At 39.4% G+C, this 21,997-nt stretch overlaps 1 protein-coding gene across 1 annotated transcript in view; it reads left to right on the top strand.

Annotated features, from left to right (window-relative positions):
- LOC109931397 (protein unc-119 homolog B-like) overlaps positions 1–21,997 on the top strand; it is a 46,211-nt gene that overhangs the window by 18,985 nt on the left and 5,229 nt on the right. The window contains exons 2-3 of the mRNA XM_048611702.1: positions 10,055–10,168; positions 16,928–17,039. Coding sequence (XP_048467659.1) covers positions 10,055–10,168; positions 16,928–17,039 — 226 coding nt within the window. The remainder of the gene's footprint in view (positions 1–10,054; positions 10,169–16,927; positions 17,040–21,997) is intronic.

The raw sequence follows: 21,997 nt of genomic DNA, 5'->3' as shown, positions 1-21,997 counted from the left end.
TTAACAGTGACTCTACTGCAAGAAGTCTCATGGCATCAGATAAACATGAGCAAGGAAACTTCTTGCTCATTACCACCTACCATCCTCTCCCCTTGGCTGATGAATCAGTAGTCATAGAGTCATAAAGCACGGAAACAGACCCTTCGGTCCAGCCAGTCCATGCTGACTATAATCCCAAACTAAACTAGTTCCACCTGCCTGCACTTGGCCCATATCCTTCCAAACATTTCTTATTCGTATACTTGTCTAAATGTCTTTTAAATACTGTAACTGTACTGACATCCACCATTTCCTCTGGAAGTTCATTCCACACACGATCCACTCTGTGTTTTAAAAAAAAAAATTGCCCCTCATGTCTTTTTTAAATCTTTCTCCCCTCACCTTAAAAGTATGCCCCCTAGTCTTGAAATCTCCCCTAGGGAAAAGACACATGCCATTCACCTTAATCTATATAGCTCCTGATTTTATAAACCTTTGTAAGGTTACCTCTTAACCTCCTACACTTCAGTGAAAAAAGTCAGAGGTTATCCAGCCTGTCCTTATAACTCAAACCTTCCATTCCTGGTAAATCTCTTTTGAACACCCTCCAGCTTAATAATATCTTCCTATAACAGGGAGACCAGAACATTTGGAGGAAGCATTGAAGGTAGCAAGGGTACGATATGTACTCTTGCTAGAAGACTTCAAGAATGGCTCAGCAGCACCAGTACTGACTGATCTAGTTGAGGGCTTAAAGGGCTTAGCTGCTGGACTGGGTATGTGTTCTTGACCACCACCTCCTCATCAATCTGGCCGCAGCAAGTGCATCTGTCTATCAGAGTATCGGTTGGACTGATCACTGCACAATCCCTGCGGAGACAAAGTGCTGTTTTCATGTCAAGTGTAGCCTCCATTCTGTGTGGCATTGCCACCATACTAAATAAGAGAGATTTCAAACAGATTGAGTAACTCAAGACTGGGCCTCCAGGCCACATTATGGGTCAACAGCAGCAGCAGAATTGTAGTCAACCACAATCTGGGATCTCCCCCTCTCTACCATCACCATCGTGCCAGGGAATCCAGCATAGTTCAATGAAGAATGCAGCAGGGCATGTGAAGAGCAGTACCAGACATGCCAAAAACCGAAGGGTCAATCTGGAGAATACGGAACTACTTGCGTGTCAAACGATACAAACGACATGTAATTGATGGGATAAGTGATTCCACAAAAAACAGATCAGATCTGTGCTTAGCAGTTCTGTCACATCCAGTGAATGGTGGTGGACAGTTGAACAACTCACAGGAGGAGGAGGAGGCTGCAGAAGTATCTCAATTATCAATGATGGAAGAGCCCAACACGTCACTGCAGAAAATAAGGCTGAGGCATTCACAACAAGCTTCAGCTAGAAGGGTCAAGTGGATGATCCATCTTGGCATCCTCCGGAGGTCCACAAATTATGGATGCCAGTCTTCAGCCAATCTGATTCATTCTAAGTGATACCAAGAAATGGCTGAAGGCAATAGATATTGCTATGGACACTGACTGTATTCCAATAATAGTACCAGAGATTTGTGCTCCAGAACTTGCTATGTCCTAGGTGACCAGTTCCAGTATAGTTACAACATTGACATCTACTCAACATTTGCGCTCCACAAATGCCAGACAATGGCTATCTCTAACAAGAGAGAATCTAACTGTTGACCTATGCTATTCAATGGCATTACCATTGCTGGGAAGGTACCATTGAGCAGAAACTGAACTGGACCATCTACACAAGAGCAGGTCAGAGTCTAGGAATCCTGCAATGAGTTTTTTTTTGTTTACTTGTGAGAGCTAGGGATTCCAAAGATAACAGCACGAATGGGAAGAGAGGCTGTTGGAGAAGATTCTGTTACAGTGATTAGGTAGTTAAAAATAAAACCAAGCAAGGACAGTTCATTCAGTTGGACAATGGAGGAGAGAAGTTTAAGAAAGGCGTTATCAACTGTGTCCAAGACTCAGATTGGTGGAGACGATTTCAAGGCACAGTTTATTGTGGTGACCCTCATGCAGAATGTCATTTGTCACTTTGACGCAGTTGCTTCAGCATTAAGTCGGCTGGAAATGTCATCAGATGTAGAATTGTGGGGAAAATGGGAGCTAATTTGGGGACCAATGGCACATTCAAGAACTTTGGAAGTTAGAAATAGGACAGTAATTTGCAAGTGCAGAGAAGTCATGAGTAGACTTTTGGAGGAGGGAGCGATGACAGGTAACTTGAAATAGTTTGGGAAGAAGTACTATCTGAGAAGAGAGAACTGCCATAATATCAGTTTACGGGATCAGGAGGGGAATTTGTGGTAAACAGTTTGGCTGAGGTAGGATTGAAGGAGTAGGAATAGATCTCCCAAATAATGAGATCCGAGGGAACATTGCAGGAGTGCAGTGTCTAGAGAAGAATAAGAGGTGAGGGTTAGAGTACTAGTTCTTGGAGTAAATAAAATTAGTTATTTAATTTGGTTTCAGTCATGGCATCACCTGATCATTACTTCCATTGATCATATAAATGAACCAAACTTGGAAATCATTGCCAAGCAATGAGAAATAGACAGTGAATATTCACAGCTCCTTATCTGATTTGTCTACATCTTTGTTCAGTTTAAGGTTCGAAGATTGTCTGGGAGATCAGGGATTTTCAGTTTTGCTCAATCCATAGGTAATAGAGGGTTTGAATTTTGCAGATTGTTTAATCTGAGCATGTCCAATCAAGGGAGGACACCCCACCCGGCGTCATTTCATTGAGAACTTTGCAGTGACATGAGGTGATTCAGAGTCTCAAATGTCACCTGTATCTTTGTGACCGAATTATCTGCTTGCTGTCTTTTTTTGACCTTTCAAAACTCGGCAATGTCATGACGGGGCCTGGAGTGTGGGCAAAGGACATGGGAGGAAGGTGTTCAGGTTCTAAAATTATTGGACTCAATGTTGAGTCCTGAAGGCAAGTGGAAAATGCTATGCTTGTTTTCAAGCTTAGGCTGAGCCTTGCTGGAGCATTGCAGCAGGCCCAAGACAGAAATGTTGGCCAAGGAAACATGGTGGTGGGGACAGGCAACTGGAAGATCGGGGACCTTTTTGTAGATCGAACATGGTCACCCAATCTGTGTTTGTCTCCCCAGTGTACAGGAGACCATATTATGAGCAGTGAATACAGTAGAGTCAATTGAGTGAAGTGCAGGTAAATCGCTGCTTCACCTGGAAGGTGTGTCTGGGGCCTTGGATAGCGAGGAGGGAGGAAGTGAACGGACAGGTGTTGGACCTTCTGAGATAGCCTGGGAAAGTGCGTTGGGGATGTTGAGAGTGGAGGAGGAATGGACCAGCGTGTCCTTGAGGGGATGGTCCCTGCAGGAGGCTGACAAAGGCGGGGAGGTCAATATATGTCTGGTGATGATATCCTGCTGGGAGATTCCTGCCAACCATGGTGGTAGGGAATTCTCAGTTGAGGAAGAAGGTGGACATGTCTGAGGCCCACCTATGGAAGCTGGCATCATCAGAACAGATGTGATGGAGCTGGAGAAACTAGGAGAGTGGAATGGATAATGCAGATTTTTTAATGCATGTAGTGTCTAATCAATTCTAGTACCATCTTTGAAAATCATCTCCCATTTTTATTGAAAATTCATCAAAAAATTTAGCAGACTATGTCCATCAATATTGAATATATATTTTTCTGTGCCTCCTTTGACTATTGCTGAGATAGTGTGATTGATTGAGTTTTCCTTAGACTTTTTCCAGCACACCACCAAGAAATAAGAAAAAATATTTTTTCTTTGAACCTCAACATCATTTCCAAGTGTTCATTTTTGCAATGTTGCAGTGTGGTGCTGAGTAGTAGAGGTTAGGAAAGTCCCCAGATTTTTGAGAAATTAAAATAAGCAATTTAAGTGACACGCTTTCTGGTTTAAAAATAGATAAAATTAGTCAACAGGTCAGGAGCAGGGGAGGTATAACAGAAAACCACCAAAGTTTTAAAAAAAGAGGTGATGAATTCCTGTCAGTAAATGGAATTCAGGACTATTAATCTAGAATAGACTTGTTCACCTTTTCGAATTGAGGTCCACATTTCAGTGTTTCGCTCATGGGGGTTTACTGGTGAACAAATTCTAGGAAGAAAATTTTTGGGATAAATTAAAATACAAGTCTCGGGGAAAAAAATTCCAATCAATGAATTGATAAATAAATAATTGATTAATAAAATTAACCATCACAAAGGACCAAACAGCAGAGCTAAATAATTGTTTTTCTGCCTATGTTAAGAAGCAGAACTAGAGAGGAAAAAACAACAAATCCCCAAGTACTGATCACAAGGAAGAGGAAGGTCTGGGACTGAGCTAGGGAATTAGTTCTAAGAAACATTGACGTTGCTTTCACTTCTGGTGACACAATCTAAGCCAGCCTTTTATGTGAATTCGCATAAAAGTGGGGTTTGGGAACAGATTACCCTTCAGGCTGGGTTTCTCTCCTCTCCCAGCTCTTTTTGTGTATAGGATTTTGGGAGGCGAGGAGGAGTAGGGTTGTGGTTGGAGTTTTGTATCTCAGTTTCAGGGTTTACCACACACTCATTCTCCTACATGCTTGCACTTTCCCTCCCTCCCTGTGTCTCCTGTCTCTCTCACGCTGTCCCTGTCTTCCATCCCTCTCACTGTCTCTGCACCGCGCCCCCCTCCAATTTCCTGGATGAAGTTACTCCTCTTTGCGTGGCGCTCCATTCTTCCAATCAGAATGAAGCTATCCTTGTCCTCCATGCCCAGGTGAGTAGCCTCCACGTTCAGTGGATCATTTTTCACCATTTCCTCCACCTCCAATGAAATGCCACCACCAAACATATCTTCCCTTCACCTCCTTTAAGCATTTTGAAGAATTGTTCCTATAGCAACAACTTGGTCCACTTTTCAACCACACTTGTTCCACTGTCCCTTTTTAACCAACTATACAAGATGCAAGATATATACTTTTACCTTTTCTATTCCCCGAGCCAAGAATGGAAAGTTTTCCTTTCTGTTGAAAGCATGGTTTGCTTATATCACTGTTCATCATGCTCTGCATTAAAGATGTCAAATGCAGACTGGAGGTTCCAAAACACATTCATTTTTAAAGTGTGATCCACAACTTCCTGTCATTTATTTTAGTTATTCGTCTCATTCGTACCCTGATCTCTGGCCTGCTCAACTGTTCAGTAGAAGCTTGAGGGACATCACCTTGTCTTTTGATTAGGTTATTTCACAGCCTTTTGAACTCAACATTGAATTCAACAGTTCAGCAACTTTGGTCATAGGCACAGTGTCTTTTTATTAAAAATAGCAGTTGCTGTTGGTGAATCTATTTTTGTAATTTTCATCTACTCTAGATTTTTTCTTTTGGTTTTTTTTATTGTTTTCCTTAACAGCCTTTTACCATTATCCCCTTTTTGTCATTTGGTCACCTCCCGCCTTCTACCCTGTTACAGGCCTTTCCTTCTGTTTTCTTTCCTCCTCCCCGTTACCTCTGCACTTGCTTAAAACCTGTTCTAGCGCATTCTCCAGTTCTGATAAAAGACGATCAACCAGAAACATTAATTGTTTTTATTTCTGAGGATGCTACTCAATTTGCTGAGCATTTGCACCATTTTCAATTTTGTGGATGTGAGAAGTCTGAATTTTGTCTATATTTTAAAACTACCTGACATGAAACCTGATTTTCTGTTCACATGAGAGAGTGTGCTTCAACTGCTGACCTGTTAATGTAGCTGACATGACCAACTGGAAAGATCAAGAATGTTTCTGTTATCACTACTGTTCATATGTAAAAAATTTATATTGAATGTATCAGTTATCATTAACAATGTAGTGTTATATTTCAATTATTGACCGCTTTAAAATAGATATTGTATACTCAATTGTGCTGACATTAATCTACTGTTACAGAAACTCTCTATCATTTGTTCAATGTCAAAGTACTTAAGCATCGTGTAGAGCATTCCTGTACATGTCAAAACTTGAGTTAGTTTTGCAGGTGTGAAATTATGTCCTGTAAATATTTTCCCTGAGAGTTTGTAAATTAATTTTAGTGACAACATTATCTTTTGGTGATATATGAAAGTTAATACTTCAGAAATCTTGTATTTACCGGTCATTTTTCAAGAGATTTAGGACATCTTTGATTCTGGAGCAGTCTATTTGCAGCAAGACCTGGACAATATCTAGTGTTCATGCCACACAAGTGCCAAGCAATGACCATTTCTGATAAAGGAATCTAACTATTGCTCTTTGATGTTCAATAGAATTACCATGGCCGAATCCTCCTCTATCAATACCCTGTATGTTACCAATGATCAGAAAGTGAAGTGGACCAGCCATATAAGTACAGTGGTTACAAAAGTAGGTTTGAGGTTGCAAATTATGTATAGAGGTCAATTACTTGATCTCCCCAGTGCTTGTCCACTATCTACAAGGCAGAAGTCAGGAGTGTGATGGAATACTCTCCAGTTGCCTGGATAAGTGCAGTTCCTGCATTCAAAAAGCTTGCCGCCATCCAGAACAAAGCTGCCTGCTTGATTGGCACTGCATTCGCCAGTTTCAACATTCACTTCCTTCACCACTGATGCAAAGTAGCAGCAGTGTGCATCATCTACAAAATCTACAATAACTCACCAACTGTCTTCTGACCGCACCTTCAAAACCCATGACCTTCACTACAGGAAAGGAGGAGGCCTAGCCAGCAGCACCTACATCCCTGATCAGATAAAAAGAAAATTGCAAAATTTGCAACTGAATTATTTTTTTATGAAATTCATTGGGAAGAGAGTGAGTGGGAAGGGAGTGTGGTTGGGGGAGAGAGGAGATGGTAGTTTGTGAAAATAATATTCAGTTTGAAATTCTTCAGTCTTGCAATGTCTGTAGTAGTAGCCAAGACTGGTAGAATTATCGCTTCTTACAATAGCATGTTCCTGATCTGTACAAAAGAAGGGAAAATGTTGGTAGGAATGATGCTGTGTTTGATTTGGGTGGAATGCGGGTGTGTGGCAGGCAAGAAGTGGCAGAGTGGGGTAAAGGAAAGAGAAATAGTTGGAAAGTATCTTTAGTTCTTTGATCGTAATCTTACCAATCAAACCAATGTCTGGAATCCATATTTCTCTGAGTTATTTTCTTGAACCTTGTTTGTGTGAACATTCAGATAATTATTTAATTTTCTGAAAGTCAAAAGGAAACAAAATAAAGATTATCTTTTGCACGCTGTCTACCATGTCACATGTTTGTTTCTTTGCTAATATTTACTTCTTATTTTCAATTCACTTCCTAAGAAGTGATTAAGAGCCTGGCTCACTTTTTTTTAGTTCTCCTTTTTATATTAAAATGCTCTTTTCTGTGTACGAGAGGTCTTTCTAGTAAAACATCAGGTTATAATGAAGGTGACTTTTATCAAACTCATTTTTGAGATTGCCACCAGCAATATAATTGAATTGGTAAGTAAAAGAACCAAAAGTCTGCTCAGGTGCCCAAATGCTACAGCAAAGTTAGAGACCCTGTAGAGAGTCATAGAGTCATACAGTATGGTCCAACTTGTCTACAGTGACCAAGTTTCCCCAAACTAAACTAATTCCACTTGCCTGCGTTTAGCCCATATCCCTCTAAACCTTTCCAATTCAAGTACCTATTCAAATGTCTTTTAAATGTTATAACTGTACCTGCACCTACCACTTTCTCTGGAAGTTCATTCCACACATGAACCACTCTCTGTGTGAAAAGGTTACCCCTCAGATCCCTTTTAAATCTATCTTCTCTCACTCTTCTGTTTTACGTGTAGCTATTTTTAATTAACCCTGCTCTGAGATGTTATTATACTTTTCACATTGGATTAGATGTTTGCCAAGATAATTTATGAGATAATTGATCATGAATTAATTGGCATTGCTTATCACAGTTAAATGACAAATCTTATTTTTGTATATGCAATGAAAACTGATTATGTTGTACCTACAAAATCATATCACCCACAATAACAGCTTGTATTTATACAAGACAGTTTAACATAAAAATCCTTCTAAGGCACTTCATAGGTGTGTTATAAAGCAAGACTTGACAATGAGCTACATGTGATTTTAGGGCAAATGGCCTTAAAAGGAGCTAGGTTTTAAAGTCCATTTTAAAGGAGAAAAGAGGGCAAGACAGTTGAAGTTTAAGAGGAGAATTCCAGACAATACAGCAGAAGGAACGGAAAGTATGGCTTATCATGGTGGAACAATTAAAATTATGGATGTGCAGGACGCGAGAATTAGATGTGTAATTGCATGAGGATTGTGGTGATGGAAGAGATTGTGGAAATAGGTAAAGGGGTGGCGTAATGAAGGGATTTTAAAAGAGTTGTTGCTTAATTAGAAGCCATGTCAATCCGTGAGAACTGGGGTGATGGGTGAACAGAACTTTGTGGGATTTAGGCAGCAGAGTTTTAGATGGCCTCAAGTTCAGGGATAGTAGAATGTGGCAAGCTACTCAAGTCTTGTGGTATCAAAGAATGAATGAGATATTTTAGCTGATGAGCTGAGGCAGATGAAGTTTGGCTTGATGCGCAGGGGAACAAAGACATGTGGCAAAAGCAGTTGTTAGGATCATAGAATAGTTTGACTACAAGAGGCCTACTGTCTGCAAGAACAGCTACATCAGCCATTTCTCTTTAGAATGATTTCAGTTTTGATAATTAAAAGGTTAATGAGTTCATCATGTTTGTTTGAGAAGGTGAAGAAGATGGGAGAGATATTTACGCAAATAGTTTGCAATACCTAAAATAACCTAGGGATTATCTAGAATTTCAAGATAATTCAAGAATAATGAGAGCAGTTTTAGCAGATGAAATCTGGACCTGATAATGCTTTGTTTTCTAAGCACATCTGAGGACAAATGTTGATGCTAGTTGTTTGCCATCCATTCTACTCTGTGATCCATTAATTAAAGGGAGTGGAGATGAGGGCCATACTACAGGAAATGACGAGTGAGAAAGAAATAGTTTTGTTTGGGACTGTGACGTTAGAGGTGGAGGCAAAGATCCAGTTGAGCAAATCAGTAGCTGCAGAAATATTAAACAGATTGTCAAATGCCTGACAGTTCAGATTTTGAGAATGCAGTTGAGAGTGAATTGCTGAGGAATATTTCTTTGCAGGATACCAAATGAAGTAGAGTTGTGACATGGAAGGGGAAGGTGGGTGAAGAATGATTGAAGGACGTGATCAGAAGTGACTTATCAATGATTGTTGTGATGGCAATAGTGGAGGCTTGTCTGTGTAATGGCAAGTTCATGGTGTCGTGTGAATATGATTTCAAGAATTTGCAGAGAGGGAGACTAAGACGATGTGAGCGTAAACATTTGTAATACTTTCTACAATTTGACACGTCTTTCATAGTGCACATTAAATACTCTTAACTTGCCATTGTTGCAAATATTTCAGCTATGGTTCATGTTAATATGTTGCAGGTGATTTTGTTTTTCCAATTCTGGAAAATGAAATTGTACAGGAAAGGTAATTAAAATGCTATGCTTTAGACATTGTCAGAATATCTGAAGAAGTGACAATTCAAAAGGTGACCAAGGTTTGTTGAAGTGATGGGGCTCTTAAGCAGCAGGAGGGTCTTACTCACCCAAAAAAACTATACAGCTGAAATGAATAATCTAGGGCATTGTGGCATACTTATGGGTGGTCCCTATAAATGTAAATTTAGATTGGTGTGTGCCTTATATTAAAAAAAAATGCTTGAGTACATAACATATGTAGGTATAATCCATATTGTTAAATTAATAGTTTATTTTATTTAGTTACCTTATATCCAATAATGATTGTCTTTTATTTAACAAAAGAGTGAAATCTTGTGGCATAGTTCGATTGTTTAAAATGAGAAATAGAATTCATTTTTAAAAATTAATGATCCCATACTGAATTGTACTATTTATGATCAGATGCTTCAGCTGAGTGATTTGACTCAAAAATTTGCCACCTTGTTTCACACATTTTTGATACTTTCTTTATATTAATAAAGGTTTAACAATGACATTAAGAATTATTTCTTCCAGCTTACTTGTGCAAACCTGAAGACAACATTTACAACATCGACTTTACACGATTTAAAATTCGAGACATGGAATCTGGCACTGTTCTGTTTGAGATTGCCAAACCACCAGCCTCAGGTATGTTGCCACTTGGGAAAAGGCTCCTGTAGTCTGAAAGACTGTAGGCAGCTTTCATTATCATAACCAACTGAGTATGGCTTAAGTAGGAACTTACTAGGGACAGGCAATAAATGCTGGTTCAGCCAGCAATGCCCCACATCCCATGAATGAATACAAAAAACTGGCTTTAGTCAGTAGTTCAATGGCTTTCATCACTACTAGGTATGACTCTCTATCTTTTAAGCTTTAATGAGCACTTGAGACCAATGAGTTATGGAAATTGTAAGAGACATTTAAAGTTATAATTTAGTAAATTGCTTATGAAATATAAATGAATACCATAACACAGCTATTTGGCCATTAGGAGTAATCGTATTATTATATTCTGATTGCTGTCAGAGCTTTTCATCTGTTCTTTATTCATTCAAGGGACGAGGGTGTTGCTTTTAGGCAGCATTTATTGCCCGTCTCTAATTGCCCAGAGGGCAGTTGAGAGCCACGCACATTGCTGTGGGTGTGGGGTCACATGCAGGCCAGGTCAGGATGGCAGTTTCCTTCCCTAAAGGACATTAGTGAATCAGATGGGTTTTTCCGACAATCGGCAATGGAATCATGGCTGTCACTAGATTCTTAATTTCAGATATTTAATTGAATTCAAATTCCACCATCTGCTGTGGCGAGATTCAAACCAAGAATGTTATCTTGGTCTCTGGATTAACAGTCCAGTGATAATGCCACTGGGCCATTGCTTCCTATCTTGCACATATCAGGACATTTTGATAAAATACCAATACAATGGAAGAATCAACATGTGAGGGGACAGTGCTGAATAGTTGGAAAGTGAACTGTGATTGTTAGAGGTATTGTTGTAGAGAATGCACCCGTCAGTGCTGGTTGACAGATAACTGCCAGACTTTGTTTAAATTTTAAACAAGTTAAATTTTAAGCGAGTGTTTGGTCAGGGCATTGTCCTGTGACATGAGCTAGTGAAAACAAAGGGAACCTCAGTGACTGCAACAATTTCCAAGGATCTCCAACTTCATCTTCTTCCTGAGGTCCTCAGTGACAATCTAAAACTAATTTGAATCACACTGCAGTCTGAAGAAAGGACTGAAGACTTTAGATGCTGCAAAGTGTATGGATCCTGCAAAAATCCAGCAATTATACAGAAGACTTGCTCCCGAGCTAACCACACCCTAGACGAGCTGTTCTGGTATTGGCATCTACCTGACAATGTAGAAAATTGCCAGGTATGCCTTGTGCACAAAAAGCAGGATAAGTTCAACCTGGTCAACTGACCATCAGAAAAGTGATGGAGTTGTGCATTTTTTGTTTTGTTACCATGGACTCAAATCGGATAAGTTGAAATGACAGCATGAAAAGAATGCCATTATTGTAGCCTGAAAATGAAATACATGCTTAGCACCTTGTGACAGTCCACTCATTTAAACTCGCCAACCTCAAAAATACCCATTTATGCTTGCTGTCTGCTTTCTGTAGTGGTGATGCTGCAAGCTGGAAGGTGGCTTTCTGCTTTCACTTCAGAAGTGGGGCTACTTTAGTTTGGAAAACTTCACCAGCATGAAGGAGTTGGACCAAGGGGTCTGTTTCTGTGCTGTGTGGCTCTGTTACTCAGTGAGCCACTTGTGTGTTGTGGGATTTGATTTATTTCAAATCAAACTGTGATGGTTTGTCCTATCCTGTTTTATTATGGGTTAACAGTAGCAAGTTATTGTACAATTGTAGAAGATATGATCAAGAAGTTTGCAGGTGACATGAAAGTTGGTAGAGGGTAAACAGTTAGGAAGATGGCTGTAAACTGCAGGACGATATCAACAGACTGCTCAAGTGGGCACAGCCAGAGCAAATGGAATTCAGCCTGGAAAAGTGTCATTCATTTGGGCTAACAAAAAAAAAATCAAAGGCAAACCAGTAAGGGAATCAAGAGTTATGGGGACAGGGCAGGAAAGCAGAGTTGAGGATTATTAGATCAACTGTGAATTCATTGAATGGTAGAGCAATTTCAGTGGGCTAAGTGGCCTATTTCTGCTCCTACATGTCATCACTTATCTAAGAAATCATTAACTATGCTATCAAATGACACTTCCAAAGCAATAACCTGGTCACTAACATTCAGGTTGGGTTCTACCAGTGCCACTTGCCCCCTGAGTTCATTACACACTTGGTCCAAACGTGGACAAAAGAGCTGAACTTGAAATGAAGTGAGAGTAATTGCCCTTGACATCAAGGCAGCATTCAACTGAGTATGGTATCAAGGAGGGTTAGCAAAACTAGAGTCCGTGGGGTATCGGGTAAACTTTCTGCTGATTGAAGTCATTTCTGGCACAGAGAAAAAATTATTGTCATATTTCAGTGAGAAACCCATCTCCTGTCTTCCCAGTGCCTGTCCACTATAGACCAGGAGCATGTCAGGAGTGCATGGAATATTCCCCACTCGTCTGGATGGATGCAGCTCCAACAATGTTCAAGAAGCTTCAACATGTACTCTCTTCACCCTCAATGCACAGTGGCAGCAGTGTGTACCATCTACAAAATGCAATGCAGTAACTCACTAAGACATCTTTGACATCACCTTCCAAACCTGTGACCTTTACCACCAGTAGGACAAGGACATCAAAACATGGAAACACCACCACCTGCAAGTTCTGCTCCAAGACTCGAACACCATTACACAGTGAATGAACAATCACTGAATCAAATTCCTAGAACAGTCATCCTTGTAGCACTGTGTCCCTGCACCTCCAAGGACTCCAGTGGTTCAAGAAGGCAACTCATTACCACCTTCTCCAGGGTAGATGGGATGGACAATAAATACTAACCCAGTCAGTACTGCCTACATCCTGTAAATGAACAGTAAAAATTTCCTTAAGTACTAGATTGTATAAATGCAGAAATTAGACAAATGTGCAGCAAACACAGTGTAGTATTAATGGGGGATTTTAACTTTAACATAGATTGGGAGAGGCAAACAAGCACCTGCCAGAATGGTAGTGAATTTCTAGAGTGTGTTGGAGATAGCATCCTTCGTTAATATGTCCTGGATGCAACATGGGCACAAGCAATATTGAATTTAGTAATGAGCAATGATCCACAATTAATTAATAACCTAATTGTGCGTGAATATTTATCAAATTCTGTTGATAATGTGATCAAGTTCTTTATAGTGTTTGAAAGCGAAAAGCATGATTCAGCTGTTAGAATTTTAGATTTAGGTAAGGCCAACTCTAATGAGATGAGTCAGACTGTCCACAGAAAACTGGGAAAATTTGCTAATGAGTAAAACAATTGAAAAGCAGTGGAGGATCTTTTAAAAAAAACATTTAATGCAATACAGAACCAATTTATACCCCTGAGAAGAAAAAGCTACAATTCACAGAGAAACCAGCCATTGACAGCAGAAGAAATAAAGGACAACATAAATTAAAAGATAGGGCTAAAAGATAGCACAGGTCATGCTGAATGGGAATGATACAAGGACCAGCAAAAGGCAGCTAATAAGAGACTAAAAGGGATTATGAAAAGAAATTTAAAAGGAACCTCAAAATGAATAAGAAGAAATTTCATAGTTATATTAAAGGGAAGGTAAGTGTCAGGAGCAATGTTGGCCCACTAAAGATTGAAAGTGAGAATACTGGCAATGACTATGGGAAAATGACAGACGTACTTGAATCATTTCTCTGCCTGAGTATTTACAGCAGAAAAGGAAGATAGCTTGCTGGAAATCTGAAGGAAATTAATAGTGGATCAGGAACAGGGACTAAGTAAAACTAATGTAAGTAAAACATTGATAATGACAAAACTAATAGAACTAAAGAATGACAAATCCCCAGAACCTGAATATTTCCATCTGAAGGTGTTCAGGGAAGTTAGGGAGCACATTGTAGATGCCCTAATTATAATATTTCAAGGTTCCCTAGATACAAGGGACATCGCTCTGGATTGGAAAATTGCACACATTACACCCCCTTTTTAAGAAGGGTGAAAGAGGAAAACTAGGGAATTAAAGAACAGTTTGCCTAACATCTCTGGTAGGGAAATTGTTGGAGTCTATAATCAACAATGGGGTAACTGAACGCCTTGAAAATTTTCAGCTGCTCAGGGAAAGCCAGCATGGATTCATGACAGGTAAGTAATGCCTGACAAATCTCGTTACATTTTTTAAAGAGGTGACCAAGATAGTGGACAGGGGAATATCTGTGGATGTTGCTTATGTGGACTTCCAGGAAGCATTTGATGAATTTCTGCATAAGAGACTTAACTAAAGTAGAAGCCCATGGAATTAAGGGCAAATTGCTGCTGTGGCTGGGAAATTGGTTGTGTGGCAGGCAACAGAAAATAGGGTTAATACTAAGTACTCAAATTGGCATGTTGTGACCAGTAGTGTCTCACGGTGGTGTTATGCCTCAATTTTTCACATTATTTGCTTATGACTTGGATAATTACATAGAAAGTCATACGTCCAAATTTGCCAATGGTACGAAGTTAGGCAGCATTGGGGACTGGATAGATAGCATAAAATTACAAATTACATAAAATTACAAAGACTAGCTGAATGGGAAAAAAATGTGTCAGATGGATTTCAGTGCTATTAAGTGTCAGATTATCCATTTTGAACCAAAAAGGATTGGTCAGGGTTCTTTGTAGATCACATTAAGTTTAATACATTGGATGTCTAAAGAGACTTATGGATTCAGGTGCATAGATCTTTAAAATGTCACAAACAGGTGCAGAAAATAATCAAGAAGGCTCATGAAATGCTGGCCTTTATATCTGAGTACTGGAGTACAAGGATGAAAAAGTTATGCTGCAGTAATGCAAAACCCTCATTAGACCATACTTAGAGTGTTGTGAGCAGAATTAGGCAGCACACCTTAGGAAGAATAAATTGGCCTTGGATGGAGGACAATGTAGGTTACATACCTGGACTTCAATGTTTAAGTTATAAGGAGAGATTATACAAAGTAGGCCAGTTTTCTCTAGAATTTAGAATGTTAAGGATTAATCTGTTTGAAGTCTTCAAGATGTTAACGGAAAAGACATGGTAGATAAAGTTAAACTTTTTCAATTGTAGAACAAGGTAGCATAGTCTAAAAATTAAGGCCAGACTATTCAGGAGAAATGCTAAGATTCATTTTTGCACAAAGTATGATAGTTGTTTCAAACTGTCTTCCACAAATGGCAGTTGGTGCTAGATCATTTGTTAATCTAAATCCTAGATAGGTAAATTTTTGTTAAGCAAATGGATATGGGCCAAAGGCAGGTGTATGGATTAGGCCATAACCGTGATCACATTGAATGGTGGAACAGGCTCAAGTGATTGACCTACTCCTGTTCCTGTGTTTCTACCATAGGGAATGTGCTGAATGTGTTCCTTTGACCACATTGCAGTCCCTGATATCATGCGTCTACTCTTGATGAAACATAAGAGCAGGCAGGTTGACAGTTGACATCGTTTTCCCACTCCTGATCATTACAGAGGAAGTGCTGCAACAGCACTGACCACTCGATCTTGACGACATAGATCTCACCAAAACATTTGATATTGTCAACAGGGATGGACTCTTTAAACTGCTGTGGCAATTAGGCTACCTACATGGAATCATAAGTATCATTTCCTCTTTCCACAAGAATGTGCAGAATTTCCTCTGTTATCATACATCAGATGCTTTTGAGATTATCAGTGGGGTAAAGCAGGACTGTGCTTTGGCATTAATTCTCTGACTTATTTTTATCATGCTGCTATTGTGTGCTTTCTGATTCCATTGTGGATGTCAACCGGTATGCCAGAACTGATGTCAGGCTGTTCAATTTGGCAAGACTACATGCCAACGCCATTATGTTTAATGTCCTATTCTGAGAGTTGCTATTCACTGATTATTCTGTGTTGGGATTCCATTGTCTCTTGAGATGGATGGATGCCAGAATCAAATGCTTTCATAAAGGGTCTGATTATTTTCAGTTGAATTTTAAGATCCAAATTTCATTTGTCAAATTCTATAATATTCACAAATACTGAGCAGGTGCTGCTCACTAGAGTTGAATAAAGTTATTTTGTGGAAACCGTAAAATTATTTAAAAATTCAAAGGGCCAATTGAAGCACACAATTTTAGAGTTGGCAATTACCTGCCTAATGTTTTGTAATTTAAGCCTCAGTGTACCTGTATGGCTATTGAGCTTTTCAGTATTTACATCAGAGACTATGTTTCTAGTTATAAACTGGCTCAGTACAAAAAATTTCAATTTCATTTTTTGAGGCCTTTTGCGGTTACTGAGTATTGAGTCTATTTGGCAATTCCTGAGCAAGCTGAAAAAGTATTCAAATTTTATTTGGTATTTGCTGTGGTACTTTATTTCACTCTCTTTCTAAATACCTCAGTGACTGAATCAACATATCGAAAGTGTACCATGTTTAGCAAGCAATTTGCACTGTATGATCTGAGCCTGAGGAAGCATTACAATTTGCATCAGCAGTCTTGTCTGTTGACAGTGGATTTATGGAGATGCATCTGATTCCAAACCGGTGACCCCTGATGTAGTGGGCATACTTGAACTTTCAATTTGGTCTCTTTTCTCCCTCACTCAGCTTCCCCCGTTAAACCCCTTTCTCCCATCTCCTCTTACCAAGACTACTGCTTCTGCCAAATATTTTGCCCCCAACTTAACTATCAAATGCCTCATATGAATAATAGGTAGTTGGGTTGGTACTGGAGGTGTTTTAAACTCTCAATGTTCTGAATTTCTGTTTTCATTTTCAGAGCAAGAAGATGACACTGATGATGAGAACGGCGAAATAGATACCAGCTCAGGACGTTTTGTTCGTTATCAGTTCACTCCTGCCTTTTTGAGACTGAGAACAGTTGGTGCAACGTGAGTTTGTGAATATGTTGTTAGTTTTCACCCTTAAAATCAAATTGTGATTATCTTGAGGTTTGTTGATATTTTGTTGAAACAGCTTGATATGTTCAACAATTGGGAAAAACCCAGCAATATCTGAGATTCTTTTCCATCCTAATTTTCTTCTGACTGCCGCTTTAACCATGACTACATTTAGAGTCATAGAGTCATATAGCATATAAACAGACCCTTCAGTCCACCATGTCTGTACTGACCAACAGGCACTAAACTATACCAATCCCATTTACTTGCACTTGGTTTACAGCCTATTATTCCCTGGCATTTTCAGTGCTTGTCCAGATGTTGCTGCTTCTTGCAAGAATACCTGCCTCTGTCACCCTCTGAGGTAGTGTTCCGTATTTCTACTACCCTCTGGGTAAAAAGAAATGTTTTACTCTGAACCCCTCTAAACCACTTACCCTTCACCATAAACTCTAGTCTTAGACACATCTGCCATGGGGAAAAGAGTCTTGTAATCTACCTTATTTATGCCTCCCATAATTTTGCCTACATCAGTCAGATCCCTCCCCCTTGGTTTCCTCTGCTCCAAGGAAAACCAACCATGTCTATCCGGTCTCTCCTCAAAACTGAGACTTTCTATCCAAGTAACATCTGGTGAATCTCCTCCAGTGCAATCACATCCTTCCAATAGTGTGACAACCAGAACTGCACACAATACTCCATCTGTGGCTTAATCAGTGCTCCATGAAATTGCAACAAGACTTCTCTGAACCTATATTCTATGTCCCAGCTAATAAAGGCAAGCATACTGTGTGCCTTATTCATCACCATGTCTACCTGTGCTGACACCTCCAGGGATCCAAGAACTTGTACACCAAGGTTCCTTTGTTCCTCGGTACTCCTTAGGGGCTTGCCATTCATTATGTAAATTCTTCTCTTATTAGACTTTCCAAAATGAATCCCCTCACATTCATCAGGATTAAATTCCATCTGCCAATGCTCTGCCCAATTCACCAGCTGATCTGTAGCCTAAGGCCATTCTCCTCACTAGCAACAAGACCACCAATTTTCTTGTCATCTGCAAACCTACTAACTATAACTTCTACACTCATATCCAAACTATTATGTACGTAACAAACGGTAAGCGTCCCAGCACCAATCCCTGCGGTGCGCTGCTAGTCACAGGCTTCCAATCTCAAAAGCAACCCTCCTTCCATCAGTCTTTGGATTCAGTTGCCAACTTGCCTTGGATCCCATGAGTTCTTAGCTTTTGGACCAGCCTTCATGTGAGACCTTGTCAAAGACCTTACTGAAGTCCATGTAAACAACAACAACTGCAGTACTCTCATCAAGATGTTTAGTCATCTTTTTTTAAAAAAAAAATCTCAATTAACTTAGACAGAAACTCCCTCCAACAAATCTGTGCTGACTAACCCTGATCAATCCTTGCCTTTATAGTGTTGATTAATCCTGTCATTCAGAATTTTTTTCCAATAACTTCTCTACCATTGGCATCAGACTAACTAGTCAGTAATTACCTGGCCTATCCCTGCTGTCCTCCTTGAACAAAGGAACCACATTAGCTATCCTCTAGTCATCTGGCACTTCACCTGCAGCCAGCAAAGTATTAAATATCTCTGTTAGGGCCCCAGCAATCTCGTTCCTTTCCTTCCATAGCAGCGTGGGATACATCTCCTAAGGCCCTGGGGATTTATGCACATTTATGCCTGCTAAAACATCTAATATCTCCTCCTAATTAATCTTAATATGCTTGAAAATGCCAACTACAATGTCTTTCTTCTTTGTGAGTACAAATAAGAAATATTAATTTAAGATCTCATTCATCTCAGCTGGCTCGATGCACAGATTACTCCTTTGGCCTCTAATAGGCTCTAATCTTTCCCTGTTATCCTCTTGCACCCAATATTCTTACAAAATACCATACAAATTTCAATAATCCAATCTGCCAAAGATATTTTGTGGCCCCACTTTGTTGCCCTCATATCTTTTTAAAGCACCCCTCTACACTATGCTCTTGAAGGGCTGTTTTTAATGCTCTGTACCTAACATATGCTTGCTTTTTTTTAAGACAGGCGGTGGAAGAATTGGTTCTGTTCTACAGCTCTGTCGCATACATTTCCAGGAAATCTGTAGACCTCTAACCCCATTGATGTTTTATTTTGGGCCTAATATGTTCTGTTTCAATGCTCTTTTCCCAGCACCCTACCTTTCCTACAATTTTCTTTAATCTCCCCGTGTGGCAAAAAGAGCCAGTCTCTTCAGTATTTAAATCTCCCAATCATGTCACAGTGCTGCAGATAAAATATGGAGTGGTAACATGCTGCCAAGTAGGAACTATGCAGAAGTTTGATTTCCATTTTGCTGAATCTTTGATTCCTCATTTTAGCGTTGTGTTTCTTGTTTGTTTAAACAAGAATATTTGTAGCACCTGTAAGTTCAGTTATTGAAGGGCAACATATACCATACATTTATCAGACCTAGAATTCCTGAACTGAACTAGTGCATAAATTAGATTGTCTATCAAAAATAAATCAGTATGGCACTGAATTTTGGGAAGGTGGGCTCAAATGTGCGCTGTGTCACAATTAAACAGATATCCTCTGCTTTTGGCAGCTGTTATGATCCTGTTCGTGTCCATTCATATTCAAAAAGAAAACCGAGCACTGTGTGATTTAACTGAAGAATTTAGGCCACAAGATTTCACTTTCTAAAACAACTGTAAATATATACTATATATACTCAGTAAAAGTCGATCTCATGTAAAAGTTGACCCCCTATTTTTGGCCAAAAAATTTGGAATTTTCCATATATCTCATGTAAAAGTCGACCCTAGTTCTTCACAGATAACAGATCAAGATTTGTGAGTCAAGATATTATCCTGTACGTAAATGTTATGGTGAGGAAATTAATAATTTTTTTCATACTATTATGCGTTTTGAAATTTCTTTTTAATTTTGTGTAAAAATGCCCTCCAGAAAAAACAAAAAATATACAGCAGTGTTTAAACTGAAAGTTATTGAAGTTGTAGAGAAGACAAATAACTGTGTAGCAGCAAGAGAATTTTGTGTTTCGGAGAAACTTGAGAGACCGGAGAAAGATATCGAATCAATTTCAGACAATGCCAAAACGAAAGTGTGCCAACAGGGGTAAATCTAACAAGTGGCCACAATTGGAGAAAAAAGTTGCTGAGTGGGTACTTGAAAATTGTCAAAATGTAAAATGTATTAGTCATGAAGGCATCTGATTCCATGTATGAAAGGAATCAAAGAAGGTTGGAATTTCAAATTTTAAGGCGAGTGCAGGATGGTGCACAAGGTTCATGAGAACGTATGACTTAGTGCTTTGGCAGAGAACTAAGATTGCACAAAAGCTGCCTGCTGAACTAGAAGATAAGATATTACAGTAATTACCGTCATTCGTTGTGTTTTTTTTATTCGTTTCAGAGATCAACTGGGCTTCTGCTAATGATACGGTATTTTGGACTGTAGCATGAAGTTCAGCCCCTCATAAGTGGTATCCATGTAATAGTTGGCCCCATAAATTTAACCTTAAACAGTCTAAAAAATTCGACTTTTACACAAGTGTGTACGGTACATAAATAAAAATAAACACAACTGATTTGGCACTGTAGTTTATATTTGATTATGCTGTGAATCCAGTTTCACTTTTAGCCCAACTCCTCCACCCCAAGATTTCCCATATCCTATGAAATTTTGAAGGCTCATTCACTTTTTCTGGGACTAACTCAGAAGTATACTGTAGCTCTCCAGAAGATACTTTGAATGTTCACTGTTAAAGTTATTTTCCAATGTATGACATTTGATAAGGATTGCTCCATTAGTTTTGGCTAAGCAGGCCTCCAGTTTTTCTTCAAAGACCTCAACTGTGAATTCTTTCAGCTCATGTATGGGATTTAAGAATCAGGAACTGATTTCTCAATAATCCTCTCTGCTCCCTGAGCTATTTTTATACACTTGCTGGTTCCCTGGTCGATTCCCTCCAGATGGTTTCTCTCTGCGTGTTCCAAACTGACTGATCTATCTTATAAATTTAATTAAGCCAGGCTCATTTGATTTGCATTCACTTTTGTTTACTAAGTCTAAAACATGCTTTTTGATTTATCATACGTTTAACCTAAAAGTTTCATTCCTGAAACTAAAGGATATACCTCTAAAACACACAAGTTATCATAGAATCTATTCAGTGTGGAAGCAGGCCATTCAGCGCATTGAATCCATGCCGCCCATCCAAACAGCATCTCACCCAGACCCACGCCCCTACCCTATCCCTGTCACCCTGCATTTAGCATGGCTAATCCACCTAGCCTGTACATCTCTGGACTGTGGGAGAGAACCAAAGCAACTGGAGGAAGCCCTTGCAGACATGGGGAGAATGTGCAAACTCCACACAGACAATTGCCTGAGGTTGGAATCGAACCTGGGGTCCTGGTGCTGTGAGGCAGCAGTGCGAACTGCTGAGCCACACAATAAATTCAGATTTTCTGACTCTCACATTTAAGTAATTGAACAATTTCATCTAGGAGGGAATTTGAAAGCTTGGCACCTGGGGGCTGCAGATGTAAATACCACTTTGGGATCGTGTCCAATAATGACCAAGATTGGTGAGTGGTGATAATAGCCTATTTATTGAGCATCCACAGTAGCACAGTTTGAAGTGGCGATTGAATCCAAAGTACAGTTTTACAGTAGTCTCTTTTTTTATACACAGTTTTTACATACATTAAAATTTTAGCACTATGGTGTCACATAGTTGTATCTATTGTACACAAGTTTGTGTGGCATCTGGCCTGGGGAAGCAGGAGATGGTTTGAGCACTTGCTAAATGCTGACTGTTACTCCTGATGGGATTAGAATGTTTCAGAGATAGTAGGAACTACAGATGCTAGAGAATCTGAGATAACAAGGTATAGAGCTAGATGAACACAGCAG

This window comes from Rhincodon typus, chromosome 24, assembly GCF_021869965.1.
Source record: "Rhincodon typus isolate 14 chromosome 24, sRhiTyp1.1, whole genome shotgun sequence".
NCBI classification, from domain to species: domain Eukaryota; kingdom Metazoa; phylum Chordata; class Chondrichthyes; order Orectolobiformes; family Rhincodontidae; genus Rhincodon; species Rhincodon typus.
The sequence above is the reverse complement of the archived record's forward strand: the minus strand, read 5'-3'. Positions and strand labels throughout refer to the sequence as shown.